Below are 17,582 nucleotides of genomic sequence, written 5' to 3'. Positions count from 1 at the left end.
TACCAATCACAGAGATGTGCTTTGTGCATCTCAGGTAGGCACCTTGGTTATTCTGACATGTAACAATTTTGTCCCCTTTTTTTGCATGCACGCATGAGAGAGGGAGAGAGAGAGAGAGAAACAAAAAAGAACCCCCCCGCCCCCCGTAATCCTGAAGGAATGGTGTTAAAGGAAATATTTGTTCCAATATAAAAAGTTACTGCTTTGTATATTGAATGAAAGCTTTTTTCCCCCCCCTTTTGATTTCTTCAATAGTCAATTGCCAAAACTGAGTATAAAAGCTGGTTTGGTTTGCACCAGTGTAAAAGAACCTGTATAAGCTAGTGAACATGTATATTTCAGCAGTGTTAGAAAGAAGAAGGAACTTCAGCAAGCTGTTTACAATGTATTTTAGTTGTGAGAAAGCAACATCAGCAACACATGGTATTTTGCATAACTTAGCAGAAAATGACAGTCCCTCTTAATTCCCGCAGGCTAAATTATTTAGTACAGTCATCCATTACTTGATGATTACAGTTTGAGTGTTTGTAGTAAAACAATTGATTTCTTGTTATGTGACAGGTTGATACATTTAAAATCTAAATATGGGCTCATATCTAGAGGTCCTTACTTAGCTTTTACTCAGGTATAACTCCTACCACATTTCGTCTGAATACAGAGTGAATATGACCTGAGCATGGACTTCAATATTTATCCGAAGTTGCTTTATTTGTACAATACCCGTATAGATTTATCATCTTATTCTGAGCTCACACTAATATAAGTTATGAACAGTAATTCAATTGAAATCATCCAATATAAGTGAGATCTGATTCAGGCTGTTAGTTTCACTTCATTCTGACATCAAAGTTCAGAAATGATGCAGAATGTGTCTTCTGTAGTAATGAACTCTAGTTTGTCACTGCAAAAGGGTTATTGTCCTGCTCCTCAGAATGCTAGAGAGATTTCCAAATCCTAGGACCAGTTAGGCAGTCCTTTGTCGCACAAAACTCCCACTGAGGGCAGTAGGATTCATTTTATGGGAATGAGGACGCATAAAATGGGACATAAAATCAGACTTTCTCACTGTTGTGAACCTTTTCACCTCTTTAATTATACATATAGGTTACAACATTCTTTTCAGTCACAGAGTCTGGATGGAGACGCGACACTGAAATTGTTCCTAGACCATGGAAAATGTACTGGCTTGACTATTCACCAATGCTCTTTGGTCAGCCATAGCACAGACAAAAGCAAGAGACAGGTAAAGTATTTTCTAGGTGGAGTAACTGGCATCAGACATATAACTAGTTATTTGAGCCACTAAAATTGTCTCTGATATAAAATATGCCTTTGGTCAGATTGACTTTATTCCAGTAGTTTAGTAGGTTGACTGCTGCTGTTTGTTATTGTGGGAGCAAGTTAATCAATTGCCAGTGATGGAATCTTGCAGACAAATGGGAATTCTCTGTTGCAGCTGTTGTCATTCCATGATCGTAAAGCTATAGGGGAGTAAGAATAAGGAGTTAGTTAAGGTTTTCAATGAAGGTGTGATCACATGATGAAGGATAAAAGTGCCTCCATGAAGAAATGACACACAATGTATACAAAAACACCAAATTTCCTACACAAAGGAGTTAGTTTCATCCCCAATCCTTAGCCCTGAAGAAAAGTCTTGTCAAAAGATTCTGTAATACAGACACGATTCTGACAAGTTCAAAAGCTGCATATACTTTTGCGTAGACACAAGACCATGCTGGCTGGATATAGAGACTATTACAGTCTTACCAGCCCCAGCCCCGCATACAATTATTCGTGCATATATGTTGTGCTTATACCTGTGCAGATTCCCATAGGACAAGAGAAAAAGACTTATTTGTAATGAGAAAAGGAGTACTTGTGGCACCTTAGAGACTAACCAATTTATTTGAGCATGAGCTTTCGTGAGCTACAGCTCACTTCATTGGATGCGATGAAGTGAGCTGTAGCTCACGAAAGCTCATGCTCAAATAAATTGGTTAGTCTCTAAGGTGCCACACGTACTCCTTTTCTTTTTGCTAATACAGACTAACACGGCTGTTACTCTGAAACCTGTTATTTGTAATGCTCCTTGTTCGAGTCTATCCTTTCCCCAATTCTGTTGTCTCCCTCCGCTCCATAGTGACTGCATCTCTGCTGGTGTCTCTTTCCAATAACATATCCCTCCCATTATTTCCTTGGTCTGGAAATGTCTCGGGGCTTTGTCTTCACATACAGCGCGACAGCAGCGCTTCTCCTGTCAGCGTAGTTCATCCATCTCCGCAGGAGGCGGTAGCTATGTTGAAGGGAGAAGCTCTCCTGCCAGCTCTGTCTTCATGGGGGTTTAGTAGGCATAACTACATCGCTCAGGGGGGTGGATTTTTCACACCCCTGAGTGATGTAGTTATACCCATATAGGTGTGTAGTGTAGACCTGGCCTCAGTTGAGGGGGAAGCAGGCAAGCTGGTGTCTTTATACTGCCTTTGATTGACAGTTCTTTGCTTCTCGGGGAGGGGTGAAATTTCCTCCTCTGCAAAAACAACATGTAAAAATAATCATGCTGCCAGCATCTTTTCTGTTATGCATAGAAAAGGGTGATCCTGCATTTCACTCAATTTATTTACACATGCTTCTTGGAAAACGTGGTGTGCAGCCTGAGGCTCAACAGTGAAGTACCTACCACTGTTATATCTGTACCAGATCTGTACACAGTCCTCTTCCTCTGGAATAGAGTGGATCCCATCATCTGGCTGGTTGCCATCCCAGTAGTTATAGTCATAGGAAGAACCATCTGTCCATTCAAAGTGACCTTCCTATTAAACATCATCCGGAAATTAGGGGGAGGGGCTAATGGAGAAGTGCAATGATTTCAACAAATGATTTGTGGAAGTCTGGACTTCAGGATTGGCCAACAGAATATTCTCTTCTACCTTGTAGAGAGTGACGTCATCAATCTGACCTCATTCCTATGTCTAGAAGGCAAAAACTAGGTCCATGCTGAACAAAGGCCCTTCTTCTACTGAGTTTTGCACTCTGCTAGTGTATTGTTTGAGATCATAAAGTATGACTACACTACAAAGAAAAACATGCAGCGTTGAGTCTCAGTTGATTTGCCCTCCTGGGGCTTGGGCTGTGGGGCTAAAAATAGCAGTGTAGACATTCCCCCTCAGGCTGGAGCCTGAGCTTCAAGAGTCTCCCCCTCGGCAGGTTTAAGAGCCCAGGCTCCACTTCATTGGGTTTCCTTTTGTTACTGTGTAATTTTTCAAAAGATTTCAAAAGTTACAGAGTAAGATAAAGAAAAATGAAAAAGTGGGCAGGGGGTGGGGGGCTAGACATTATTTATTGTATTGCACTCAACATGGGTGCTGAAAGCCATTGAACCAAACTGCAAACCCTGAATATGATGGAAGCCATGCACTCAGTTGCTATTCTTCAAGCCAGGGGGTGCTGGACTCCCAGTACTCACTGTCCTTGTCCTCTACACACACACACACACACACACACACCCCCAAAACGGAGAAAGTAGGAAAATATTTTGCAGAAAATTCATACGCACATAAATTGTTCTGTTTCAAACCATGTCACATGGAAACAACTTTGAAATTTCAACATTTATCATGAAATTGTCTCCTCCCCACCCCCTTTTCTTAAACATTTCTTGGCTACCTCAGTAGTTGTGGAGATTGAATTATCCTCTAATGTTCATAGGTCACAGCTGAAACATTGGAAGGGCAATGTGGATAAGCAGAAAATCTTGCTCTCCAGGGCTGTCAGTCCAGCACTTCCAAGTTGTATTATAGTCAGAGGGCGGAAATTGAAAGGTGTAGAGGGAAAACAGAAAAAATAATTTTGCCTTTTATGTGAATCTGATGCCAAGGGTTACATCTCAGTGAGTTCCAGGTTGAATAGATTTCTTGTTCTTTTTATGAGAAAACCTGCTTGCATGATGATCCAGAGAAAAAGCAGGCGGTAGCTAATGTCGCGGTTTCTCACCTGTCTTAGGTCATGAAGTCCCATCCAGATATCGGTGGGTATTCCAGGCACTCGGCTGTTTACTAGGTCATATACAAAGACATTCTCTTCCCAGCTGGTAAAGTACCATAATATGAAATAGTTAGGAGGTTGGTATTAGTGAAATTAAGCAAATACTATCCCTCGGCATTCAGACTGCAGTTTGGCAAATGGGACCCAAATCTTTAAACTACCCTTTGAAACTGTCCATGGAAATTTTGGATTCATTTTCTTAGTTTGTGTAAGAGGATGGCTTAGCATGGCAAAACCCGGAGCTGGTTGGAAACGCAGGGAAAAATACATGGCAGTGATTTCAAATCCCCGTCCCCTTTCAAAATTAAAAAATTCAAACTTTCAAAAATTCAAAATCATTTCAGCAGCTGTAACACCAAGCAGGACGTGTGATAACGTAAAGTGTCGACTGCCTGTGTTCTGCTGGAATGGTGTGAAATGAACTCAAGCAGGTCAATGAGCTTCCACATCTTAAACCACTGCTCTTCACGATTTCTGAAGTGGGGGCCACTTTGGCAAAAAAACCTTCAATGTGAGAGCCACATCAACCTGCACAGATGGTTGAACACTCTGAGTTCTTTGTTGGTTGATATGGTAATATTACTGTTATTGGTAATATTGCTTGGGGTGCAGCAGGAGGAATGGGGGGCTGGCTCTGGGAGGGGGGTCAGGGCTAGGCAGGGGCTTCGGGTGCAGGAGAGGGTGAGGGGGTGCAAGCTCTGGGAAGGAGTTTGGGTGCAGGAGGGGACTCCAGACTGGGGCAGTGTGTTCGGGTACAGGAGGGGATACAGGGTGCAGGAGGGGGTATGGGGTGCAGGCTCTGGGAGGGGGCTCAGGGCTGGGACAGAGGCTTGGGATGCAGGAGGGGGTAGTGGGGGCTGGTGCGGGGAGGGGGCTCAGGGCTGGAGCAGGGGATGCAGGAGGGGGTTTGGGGTTCTGACTCTGGGAAGGGGGTCAGGGATCAGGCTTGGGGTGCAGGAGGAGGTATTGGGGACAGGGGTGGCAGGTTTGTAGACATTTTGGTGGTGCCCAGAACGCCCCCCCAAACTCCACCCCCTCCTGCCTAAGGCTCTGGGAAGGAGTTTGGGTAGGGGGAGGAGGTCTGGGGTGCAGGCCCTGGGCTGGGGCAGGGGATTGGGGTGCAGGGTACAGGCTCTGGGAAGGAGTTTGGGTGCAAAAGGGGCAAGAGGTTGGGCTCTGAGAGGGAGTTTGGGTGGGGTAGGGGCTGGGGGTGCAGGGGCTGGGATGGAGTTTGGGTGCTGGGTGCAGGCTCCAGGCTGGGGCAGGAGGGGTGGGTGCAGGAGGGGATGAGGGGTGCAGGATCTGGGATGGAGTGCGGAGGGCTGGGGTGCAGGCTCTGGGAGGGAGTTTGGGGGCAGGAGAGGGTGTGTGGGAAGGGGGTGGATGTGCAGGCTCTGGGACGGAGTTTGGGTGTAGGCTCCAGGCTGGGGGTGGGGGGTTTAGGAGGGGGTGAGGGGTGCAGGCTCTGGGAGGGAGTTTGGGGGTTGGAGGGGGTTCAGAGGGAGGGGATGCGAGCTCTGAGAGAGAGTTGGGGGTGGGAGGGGGTGTGGAGGGAGGGGGTGCAAGGATGAGGGGTTTGGGATGTGGCTGGGGATGAGGGGTGTTGGAGGGGGCTCAGGGCTGGGGTAGAGGGTTAGGGTGCAGGGGGGTGAGGGCTCTGGCTGGGGGTATGGGCTCTGGGGTAGGGCAGGGCTGAGGATGAGGAGTTTGGGGTGCAGGCAGGCTACCCTTGGGCTGGGGCCAGAGAGGAGGACTCCCCCCAGCCCTCTCCCCATGGGCATCAGTGAGCTCTGGGAGAGGGACCCCTCTTCCCCCCCACCACACTCAACCACACCACTGTCACTTCATTTTCTCCTAGGACCCCTCTCATGTCCAGGAAGCCCCTTCGCCTCCCCTGTAGTGGGTGCCGGGCGGGGGCAGGGGGGGCTGCCATCACATGTGCACCTCCTCCTCTGCTGCTGCCCCTCACGGCAGCCGCACTGGGGGTGAGGGATGGGGCTGCCCCTTGGCCAGCATGGGGCAGGAGCGGTGACTGTGGGCGGGGGGGGGGGCCGTGCTGGTGGAGGGTCCTGCCGGAAAAGGGAAGGGTCCGAGGCAGACGGGCAGGGTAAGGGCAACCTGCCCTGCCATGGGTGGTTGGGGGGCACTAGGGCCCTGTGGCGGCAGTTGATGCTGGGAGCCAGCAGAGCAGAGGCAGCGTGGAGCTGCAGGGGAGAGGCAGGGACGCTCGCGGACCCAGGGGAGGTCGCAGGGGCAGCAAGTGGGGGCCGGGGGACACTTGAGGGAGGTGTGGGGGGGTGGCAGGCAGGGCCGGGGGAGAGACCCGGCCCCATACATTGGTGGAGCTGGGCCCCCGGGCCCTGACTATTGCTGGAGCCCGGGCACCACAGGTCCATACAACTCACTGCCCCTGATTGGGGGCTGGCTCCGGGAGGGGGCTCAGGGCTGGGGCAGGGACTTGGGGTGCAGGAGAGTGTGTTGGGGGCTGGCTCCGGGAGGCTGCAGGATGGGCAATGGAAGAGCTATGCAGAACCTGCCCATCGAAGGGAGTGGCACTTACTTCGGGGCAGTCCCAGCCCCACGCCGCTCCTGGAAGGGGCCAACACGCCCCTGAAGCCCCTGGGGAGGAATGCTGCTCTGCATGCTGCCCCGCTGTGCAGGCTCCGCCCCCACAACTCCCATTGGCCACTGTTCCCCATTCCCAGCCAATGGGAGCTGCTGGGGCAGTGCTTGCAGGCAGGAGCAGTGCGCGGAGACCTCTGCTTACCCCCTTGCACCCCGGGGCCTTGGGGGCATGCTGGCCACTTCCAGGAGCAGTGTGGGGCCAGGGCAGGCAAGGGGCCTGCCTTAGCTGCAGCCTCACTGCTGCCAGAAAGCGCGATCGACAGTGACCCGCACTTAGGGTCCATGGGAGCCGCCACTGGCTCACAGGCCTTGCAGTGAAAAACACTGTCTTAAACCATCAAGAGTGGCTGGCCTTGGGATGGAGGAAAAAACATGGAAACAGAACATCGCACGGTGAATGCCCATTCGCTCACTAGGGGCCTGCTTCAGTACTCCTTGATTTCAACGAAAACACTTCTGCAGCACCTCTGTTTTCAATATTAGTGTGTGTCGGGGGGAAGATTCTTGAATTTGAGATGAATTATAGATGTGCCCATGTAGCAAAGTCTTCCTCTGATATCCGAATGTTTAGATCCAGCATTTTGCTTTGGGCCCCATTTCTAATCTGGGTTTGTGAACTGTTCCATGAAACAGGGAATGGAAAACCTTTCTGTTCTGAAGTTCTGAGTCAGACAAAATTGTAACCAAAATTGTTCCCTTGAAACCAAAGCCGCCCTCCTCCATGCAGGGACTGATTAATATAATAGGTACAATGTGACTGCAGTTGTCAGAGTGGAGTCTTTGGTAACTGAGGGCCAAATTTTCAGAGTCTCCAAAAATATGACAATAAAATTGGATCAAGCATCTGATTGTGCACACAAAGCCTCACTTTTGCTCATGCACATCAGGTAGTTGGTGTGCAGTTTATATGCAAACGCATGGGGTTTGCACGCACATTCACACGGCCTCTTGAAAATGTGGTCCTTTCAATTATTATATTGTACAACTACAGCCAAACCCAGGGTGATCCAAATAGCTTTGTTGTAACACAGAGCATAAGGTGACAACTTGTTATTTATGTTAATGTAACTAAACAGTATTACAGAACATGGCCATTTCACAAGTGCCTCTGGGCTTGACTAAGAGCAATAGCGATAGATCTGCTTCAGAATTATTGGTTCTACCACTTGAGCTAAAGGAGACTCTCTGATAGACATCTAATTAATACAGTTGAGGAGTTTTGATTTTGTCCATTAGAGGGCAGAGATACACACGCACACTAGCTAGTGCATTTCAATACAGATACGCAGAATTTATGACAGTGGTAAATTAGGCTTAAATGGGTTTGCTTTCTCATAGGAAGGTTAAACTCCAGCTGAGGAATTATTTATATATATTTTTTATTGCCACAGACATTGTTTAGCTGGACTTTGACAATGTTTTAGAAACAGATTTCTTTCATTCTTACCTGTGAATCGATGCTAATTTGGCTGATTTTATGCCAATGGAAAATTCCGCACAATAGAGATCGGCTTCAGCCCATGTTTTATTGAGGGGAAAGTATCTGTAACAGTACCCTTCATATTCTGTCCAAAACAGTGGGCAGGAGTAGGACTGAATTGGCTCTGGCATAGCTGGGGGAGAAAGAAAAGAAAATTGGAAGAGCATTTGATACACAACAGCTGCAGGGACCCCGGCAATGGTGAATGTCTCTGTTTTTTAGGACATGTCTCAATGTCCTTGCTGGCTTTACAAAAAATGAAAAAAATGAAAAATTCCCCTAAGGGCTTAGATTTTCACGAGCAACTGGGGACTTTGAGTGCCTCCATTCTTGGATGCCCCCTCAAAATATCTGAATTTCTGAAGATGGGAGCTCAGCACTTTGGAAAGTTTGAGCAGAATTTGCCATTTCTGAGTAGTCCAAGCAGGGAAGAAAAATACTTTTGGATGCTACCATAATATAAATATTTACTAACCCTACTGTACATTTTCAAAGTAGGCTGGAAGTGACACTATGGAGTTCTGTAGGGATAAGATCAGGTCTGGGCCCATTCTCATTCACATCAATGCCTGGAAAGAGCAAACTTGTAGGAGAGGTTGAACCACCATTGCAGATAACACAGAGAGAAGGGGAAAGACTCCAATCAAAGGGACCAGGAAAAAAAATTGGGGGCAGTGGTGGGAAACAGATACATGCAACTTCATGCAGTAAAAGCATTGAAAACAGTGTAGAAAGATGCCAAGAAACATTATATCCTAAATGATCACAAGATACAAGACACTGAGGGAGAAATAGTGAGCAGAAATTTAAATCGATCAGTCACATTTCTGGGAGGTAGGTAAGAAGGTAAATAGGGCCCTGATTCAGCAAGATATTTAAGTACATGCTTAACTTTAAGTACATGACTGGTCTTGCTGAAATCAATGGAATGATCTATGTGTTTTAATCACCAGGACACATCACAGGCTCTGTCATCTCCATCCACGCTATCTCCTTGCCAGTGTGTGATTGTTCCCTGCACTAAATTCATTCTTGAGTGCTGTCCTTTGTTTGTTTGCTTTAAATCAATGGACTCATGGAGTACTAGTCATCAAATGGAGAAGTGAGCCCCCAGCTGGAGTGATCACTGAAGACTTGGAAAAGGTAGAGATGAGGGCAGCAAGGATGAAATGTTTCAGGTTTTGGAAAAAGGGGAAGGAAAATGCTGCTGATGTTCTTTAGAAAAGAGGAAGCACAACTGATGTGTATGAAATCCTAAGAGGTCCAGAGAAGGTGGATGCCACAAAACTATTGAAGCAAATAACAGGCTCAGAATCCAGGGAGTTCCAATTGAAGCTAGGAAAGGATCCGGTATTCAGGGACTTCAAGGGGAATCATCTTTACAATGAGCACAATTAACCTGTAGAACAAACTCTGCTAAAGGCAAAACTGAAGCGGCAACCAGGAGCATGTTAAAAAAGGGGGGGAATTAGCCAAGTCCTAATCATCACAGGGTACAAACGCTAGAACTCGCAGGGCTGAACTCCTTCTATCCCCAAATGTCACTACATGAAGCTTCCTTTGGCAGTCATTTTGCACCCCATTTCTTTAGTTCCTTCCACCCAGAGCCCTCAAAGCATTTTACGAACATCAGCCGATTCAGCCTCAGAGAAGCCCCCTGATATAAGCATTACACTCAGTTTTCAAGTAAAGAACATTTAAGAGGCAAAGGTGCTCATTGATGGTAACACAGGAAGTCAATGCCACAGCCAGCAATAGAGCCCAGCTCTTCTGCTCCAAGGCCTGTCCTTTAACCATTACATCGCTATTGCTGGGTACAGAACATAAAGCTGGCTCTGGGTTATCGATCAGCTCCCCAGAAACTGGGAGATTTGTCACAGTCTGTGGCAGCAGAATGACTCAGATACCGGGAACTGACTGTTCCCAGCATTTCAGCGCTTACAACAGCACTGTGAAACAAACAGCAGGCATTCAGGGGAACTGGAGCGCTGCGAGTCAGTCTCTCCTGCTGACCCGGGGTATTAAATGCCTCCATAATGTCAAATCTAGTGAGCCCAGTTATTTCAAGTACTGCAAAACCGGAGCTATTTTGTGGCTAATGTAAACAGCTACCTTTTCATTGCTTTTCTCTGACAGCCCCAAGCCTCCACCAGCACTCTTCTATCCCTTGAGCTCAGATAAAAGATAATTATTCTTCCTTTGTGGTGACCCTTCCCCTTTCCCCTCCAGAGCTCTTTAGAGGATGTATCCTGATACAAGTGCTCTTGGAGCCAGTTCCAGTCATTATCGGCCCTGAGAAGTGCCATTCCTAGATAACTAGGGTCAGTGAGCAACTCAGATCTCAAGAACCAAGTAACATTGTAGAGATGAACGAGTTGCTTTCAGATCACTATGTCTGACTATGTTAGTGATGGGCTATGCAAAAGAGCTCTAGTTGAAAATCAGATTGATACCTTGAAAAATGGAAGCAGCTTTTTAAAAATTGTAGCAAATTTGTATTCAGTTAACAGCAAGATGCAGTGTTTATTCCCAGGGGTCACATCCTGCCATTGTCTCACAGAGAAAACAGTTACTCAGGGCTACCTCACATCCTGTTACAACAAAACCGGAGAGAGAGAGGGACAGAAGGATCAAACACCAACGAATGGAAGTGAGGGATCGGCCTCCAGCCCCCACAGATCCCAGAAATCCCAGGACAGGAAGCACCAAATAGCTGCAATGCACCCTGCACTCCCCCTTCCCTGACATGTACTGAGGGATCAGTCATGGAGTATAGGTTAGTGCTGCTTATAACTTCTGTGCATATCTCAGCCTGGCTGTCCACAGGGTTCCTAGCCTCCCTCCTTACCCACTCCCAGAGCCCCTCAGATCCCATGGACGGTGGAATTGCCTGGAGAAGCCTCAGTGAGTGATAGGGAGCATGGCACACCAGCTCTTCTTGCTCTCGCCAGATGTATGTGGGGCTCTTCCATCCACTCATTTTACTTCTCTTTGCTCTCCATCACACCTCACTACAGGGTCCTCAGCCAGGCAAACCATTGACATCAATGGGCATTTTAGCTTAAGGGCCAAATCCAAAGCCTTTGGAGAACAAGAGGAAGTCTCCCATTAATTTCAGTGGGTCTTGAATTAGATCTGAGTGGGCCCCATATTCTGATTTTATATATATATATGCTGCTGATGTAACTTATTACCAATTCCAGATGCAGTAACATTGGGTAGACACATGCTTCTTCCTGCTGGGTGTGGGTTCAGTACAGCAAGGTGGTGAGGACTCCTGTGGGTTGAGGGCACCCCCAGCTTCTCAGGAACACTCAGCACCTGGAAGGACTCAGCCCTGCCCACCAAGCATTTAGAACACCTTGGGGTACTTAATTATTGGCTGGGATGACTGGAGACACTGTGAGCTTCACGGGCAGCCTAGTCATTGATATTTTTGGAACGCTTGTTAAAAATGACTGCGAACTCTTCACCTTTAGTTGCATGACAGCACAATGGACAAGCCAAAACCAGCAGCCGTCTCAGTGTTTTGCCTTTTCATGTGAAGTGTTATGGGCGTTTGTTGTGTGCTGGTTTGAAATTTCAGTTAGGGTGGTTTTGGCTTCCCTGAAATTTCTTGAGAAAATTGTTCCCCTTGATAGAAATGGTTGAAACGAAATCATCAGACCGAGGTGTTCATAGAGGCTTTTGATCTCCTACACCACTTTCCCGACTAGGTGTCATTAATTTGATTAGCTTCAGTGAACAAGAGGTGCCTGGAGGAATTTAAGGTTAAATATACCAGAAAAGAGAACGAGGGTAGGTCAATGCTTAATTAGCACCTTTCTGTTAGGTCAATGTAGGAAGCCTTTGCACTCTCTTTAGAAGAGGGGTTATTATTCTTAAATTCACAGGAAATAACCAAGGAACCACTTATATTCTAGAACACTTAGGTCTATTTTTATTTTCAAATCTGTCAGACATAGTATGGCAGACAAGCCCACTTCTCAGCAGGAAAACTTGAACCAAGCCCAGCCCGTCAGAAGGGTATTTGCTGGTATGGAAAACAAGGGCAGTGTCATCGGGTCAGTCATATCAGTTTTCTACATGTTCAACTACGTCAGCAGAACACCACTGTTTGACCTCCTTGGTAAAATTCTTGGAGATCTCCTTCAGAAAAGAAAGAGCTAATCCTTTATTATTTTTATCATCATTAACTCTTTCACTGAGAGAAGAAGGATCACCTGTGGTTAAGGATATGGGCAGGGACTCAGGATACTCGGGTGTAATTCTTGGCTCTTTCTGGGTGACCTTGGGCAAGTCACTTAATCTCTGTACCTTGGTTCTCCATCTGTAAAATGAGGATAACAGTGCTTCCTTTGTGCTTCGACTGAATGCTCTATGAGGCAGGGATGGCCTTTTACTCTATGTATTTACAGCATCTTGCACAACAAAGGCCCAATTGTGGTTGAAGCTTCTTGGTGCTCAGTATTCCGAATCAATATTTTCCCATGATGCTACCGAGAAAGGAAAACTAACAACAACCTGAGCCGTACAGAAATCTGCTTCTCAAGTCATTTTTTTTCATAGCAGCTTCAAATTTAAGATTGGAGGATATTTCTATGATAAAAGTGTATAGCTCTGCAATGTAGAGACTGGGTCTAGAGCAAGACTGACAAATGACATCCAGTCTGGTAGCATTCCTGGCACTTCAAAGCACTCTCACAGCATCTTTTCAACAGCAGATATTACCAGGCTTGTGCTGGAAGCAAATCACATTCTTGCTGGAGACTATTAAAGGGCTTGATTTCATCATGGGCAGCAGGTTTATCAGTAAGAGTCTAAATTATAAACAAGACGTGAATGCCCTTAAAAAGAAGACTTAGCAACTCAGAAAAGAGGGTTCAGCCAAAGGGAGTCCTGTGGCTATCAAAATGTATCTGTAGGGCCCTACCAAATTCACGGCCATGAAAAATGTATCACAGACCGTGAAACCTGGTCTCCAGCTGTGAAATCTGGTCTTTTGTGTGCTCTTACCCTATACTGTACAGATTTGATGGAGGAGGCCAGGGTTCTCAAATTGGGGGTCCTGACCCAAAAGGGAGTTGCAGGGGAGTCGCAAGGTTATTTGAGGCAGGTCACGGTATTGCCACCCTTCCTTCTGCGCTGCCTTCAGAGCTGGGTGGCCAGAGACTGGCGGCTGCTGAATAAGGGCCCAACTCTGCAGACAGCAGGGCAGAAGTAAGGATGGCAATACCGTACCAGGCCATCCTTACTTCTGCACGGCTGCTGGCGGCGGTTCTGCCTTCAGAACTGGGCTCCTGGCCAGCAGCCACCCTTCTACAGCCACCCAGCTCCGAAGGCAGCGCCGCCGCCAGCAGCAGTTCAGAAGTAAGGGGAGCAGTACCACGACCCCCCCACCACTCCTTTTTGGGTCAGGATCCCTACAATTACAACACCGTGAAATTTCAGATTGAAATAGCGGAAATCATGAAATTTACAATTTTTAAAACTCTATGACCAGGAAATTGACCAAAATAGACCATGACTTTGGTAGGACCTTAGTTATGTGGCTTTGACTGTGCCTGCTACAGAGATCCAGAGATTTCAATCAACCGTGCTGTATTGCAAATAGCATACCTAGCCTTCATGAGATTAATGCTCTTCTGGGGCCCAATCCTCAGGAGGTGCTGAGCACCTTCAACTGCACTCAAGTTGCTGGGCATCAAGGGTCCCCACCAATACTCAGGAGGCATTGAGCACCTCACAGGATCAGGCCCCTAGAGTAGATTGAATGAGAGAAAACTCCCTTTACATGTAATGATCAACTGACCTTCTGCTATGGAAACCATTCCTGGAACTCTGCTGGGACTAGATGCCAGCAAGTGTGCGTTCTCTCTTACTTCTTGTACATGCAGTTAGTGTTGTCAGGATCAAGGGGTGAGCACATTTTTGGGGAAAGGGATGTTAATTTTTCTTCTCTTTCCTCTAATGTAGTCCTTTTGATTTTTCATCTCATTTAGTTTACAGCTTACCTTCAGCCACAGGAAAACCTGTAAATACAACATGAAAACATAGAAGGACCCGATGTTCCATCAATGCCCCTCCACTGCCATGTTCAATATATTTATCAGTGGGTGAAATCCTGGCCCCACCGAAGTCAATAGGAGATTTGCTATCAGCTTCAGCGGGGACAGGATTTCCCACAGAGTATGGACAAAAACAAAGAACTGAGAATTTAAAAATGTTTGGAGTAAGGAACTGAAATTGTTTTTCCAGGAGAAAATCCCAGTCCTAGAATGCTTACTCACGGCCTCATCTGCAATGGGACAACTCATGTGGGTAAAGCCTGCAGGTACATGCCTGAGCCAGGTACATGCTTTCAGCAATTCTCCGAATTCAAGCAACACATCAGGCGTCCTAAATTCATTCTGGTCTGTCATTTTGGAAAGGGTTGGGAATGAAACATCACGTATTGGTGCTATAGATGATGTTAAGCAGGATCACAGAAAATGTGCACAATTACAGAAGGTGTGAGTATGCAGGGAATGGGACACACTTTACAAGCTCCACAAAACAATTCATATGTAAGACTTTGGCACTATCTTCTACAGGCGTAACCTAACAATAACTATACACTCCCAGTGAGGATACAAAGTGCCACCCTAGGATAGATCTATAATACCTCACCAGAGTAACTTTTCTACATTCCTCTTACACTACACTCATTTTAATCTCTCCCTGTTTTTGAATAAAACACACTGCCAAAGGATAAGCACCAAAAGAGAAGTTTATGATGGATAGAAAAGAATAAGCCAATGTCATTAAGTATGACCGAGAGATTCTATGTGAATAAGGGCTGCAGGTTCAGGTCCTTAAATACAGACATCAAAAATTACATAGGGTGTCTTCAATACTATTATCATGCAAAATATTTAATTTGTATGATTATTTTCTCCCTTTCATTACATGACTACTTTCAAAACAAGCAGGTCATGACAAGGCTTTATCTTAAGTGTGTGTGTGCGCATGTATTGTACTCTGAAAGTCTCTTGGAAGCCAGCTGCTCCTTTCCTCTGCAGAACAGCAGGGCAGAGTTGGAAGAGAATGGTGACCAATGGTGTGTGTGGAGATTATAGCTTAACCAGGCAATGGAATGAAACTTTAATTGTGCTGCAAAAGTGTCACAATCTCAGACACCTAGGAGCATTTTTTGTAAATATTTTTTTATCAAAATGAAGTTATTTTTACGGAATTAAATTCTATGGTATTTGTATTTCAAGATGTAAAAATACTATAGCCAATTCTGTAGATCTCCTGCAGTACAGAAATACTATACTTCTAGCTGCAACTGGATAGGAGGCATCTTTGATTTTTCTCTCCTCAATTAGGTTTTGAGGAAGCTCCCATTGATTTGATGTCTGGCACTAAAGCCAAGCTTGTGGTAATTATTTTTCTCACTAGTTCATTGAACAATACTTATTGGGTGAGATTCTGCTCATGTAAATTTAGAACACTATCAAAGTGAGTGTAGTTACACTGGAATTACATTGGTGTAAATGAGAACAGAATTTGGCTTATTCTATCCAAGTAAAAATGTACTGCAAACCTGGGTAATACAATGAAATCACAAAGCCAGTTAAAATTTTGTTAAAATACTTCTCTCATCTAAAAAAGTACACTTTGTGATTAACTGTAGATAAACTCTGCAGCCAGTTGTGTATGTGTTATATGATCTAATATGTAGAGGGACAGTTCTTACATATGTTAACTTCACTTTATGTTAGAAAGAGTGAATAAAAGAAACGTTGCAAATCACAGTTCTTTACTTTTTGCACTTCCACAGAAAGCTAAACATCCAAAGAGTCACACTCCTTTACAACTTGCCATTGCTTTATTAATTATGATTGTTATTATTATTGAGTGCAATTACTATTGTTTGGACTAAAATCAGATTAAGAGCATTCTTTTAGCTTGTAAACATATGTAAACTTCTTGGCACCATTGTACAGGACCACATATTGTTTATAAGATTAAACTGAACATGCCTCCAAAACAAAGAAATAAAGTCAACAGAGAGAATGCTTCAACACGCTGGAACAGAAAAGATCAGCATTACTTGGTAATACACCTTCCCAAACTAAGCAGATTATTGAATTTACAACTTTGGGTTTTATGGAGAAGTTAGCAAAACTGGTAAGGAGAATTGCATGCATTACAGGATACGTTTGTAAAAGTGCCTGATTTTAAGCCATCAATAACCTAATGTTTATTAACCCAAGCCACAGTCAGTGATTTGCACTCACCTTGACTGATTTTAATATTTGTCTGTGGGAAAGCCTGGGTGGCAAGCAAAACCATTGAGAGGAGCACACAGAAATCCCATCTGATCACCATCTCGGATGGAGGACAAAATTTCATTTCCAGGTCTGCAGAGAGCCAATGACATGAAGCCTTTCCTTAGTTCGGTATCGCCTTGCTCTGCTGCTGAGATTCCTGGAGCAGATGTGAATATACTTTGTGCACTGCACCCTCCCCCGAAACTCCAAACTTTCACAATGACATGCTAGGAAGGCTGGCCAAGCTCCCTCCAGTGTAATACCACACGCTACACAACAACCAAGAGCTTCCCAGCTGAGACGCTTCAAAGAAGCAGCTACATCCCATTTCACTGGCCGAAGTTAGTTACTTTAAACCATTTTTTTTCAAAAGTTCTGGTGAGGTTTTAGAAAGCAGGCATGCACACCTCCTAGTTGTGAGCCTTCAAAGATTAAGTTCTCGATTCAAGCAAACCACATCCCCTTTCTGCTTTCATGGCTGCTTCCTGAGAGATTTTGTTTGTGTCTATTGACTTGCCAATGTTTTACGCCACTCTTAGCACCGCATGGCACAAGTATGAGAGGTGCTTTCTGGCAGTGCAGTCCTACGTTCTGGAGCAGCAGCACTCAGAATGGGACCTAATTGGTTAGGCCTTACGGTTCGGTGTTGGAAAGATTTGTAGATTTCACATGATGTACAGAAAAGTCACAGCTTCAAACAAACAATATATCAATGGTGGGAGAAGTCTGTGTTAATGTCAGCTTTAGATGTACCTGACTGGCAGCCCTGGAGATATAGGGTATGTCTACACTACGGAATAAGGTCGAATTTATAGAAGTCGTTTTTTTAGAAATCGATTTTATATATTCGAGTGTGTGTCCCCCCACAGAAAATGCTCTAAGTGCATTAAGTGCATTAACTCGGCGGAGTGCTTCCACACTACCGAGGCTAGAGTCGACTTCCGGAGTGTTGCACTGTGGGTAGCTATCCCGCAGTTCCCGCAGTCTCCGCTGCCCATTGGAATTCTGGGTTGAGATCCCAATGCCTGATGGGGCTAAAACATTGTCGCGGGTGGTTCTGGGTACATATTGTCAGGCCCCCGTTCCCTCCCTCCCTCCATGAAAGCAAGGGCAGACAA

At 45.6% G+C, this 17,582-nt stretch overlaps 1 protein-coding gene across 1 annotated transcript; it reads right to left on the bottom strand.

The window, feature by feature from the left end:
• Positions 1–1,084: 1,084 nt before the first annotated feature.
• CLEC19A (C-type lectin domain containing 19A) lies at positions 1,085–16,557 on the bottom strand. The gene is made up of 5 exons (XM_073361403.1): positions 16,432–16,557; positions 8,114–8,279; positions 3,991–4,084; positions 2,678–2,810; positions 1,085–1,481 (listed from the first exon to the last, which is right to left on the bottom strand). The coding sequence occupies exons 1-5, from the start codon at positions 16,544–16,546 to the stop codon at positions 1,402–1,404; spliced, it is 588 nt and encodes a 195-aa protein (XP_073217504.1). The 5' UTR covers positions 16,547–16,557; the 3' UTR covers positions 1,085–1,401.
• Positions 16,558–17,582: the final 1,025 nt, after the last annotated feature.

The sequence above is a fragment of the Lepidochelys kempii genome, chromosome 10 (genome assembly GCF_965140265.1).
Source record: "Lepidochelys kempii isolate rLepKem1 chromosome 10, rLepKem1.hap2, whole genome shotgun sequence".
NCBI lineage: Eukaryota > Metazoa > Chordata > Testudines > Cheloniidae > Lepidochelys > Lepidochelys kempii.
Note: the sequence above shows the minus strand (reverse complement) of the source record. Positions and strands in the feature narration are given on the sequence as shown.

Coding starts and splice junctions, on each gene's coding strand:
- CLEC19A (XM_073361403.1), bottom strand. CDS start 16,546: ATGAAATTTTGTCCTCCATCCGAGATGGTGATCAGATGGGATTTCTGT. Junction 4,085..8,113: donor AAATTAGCATCGATTCACAG/GTAAGAATGAAA, acceptor GTACTTTACCAG/CTGGGAAGAGAATGTCTTTG. Junction 1,482..2,677: donor CTGGTACAGATATAACAGTG/GTAGGTACTTCA, acceptor ACTCCCCTATAG/CTTTACGATCATGGAATGAC.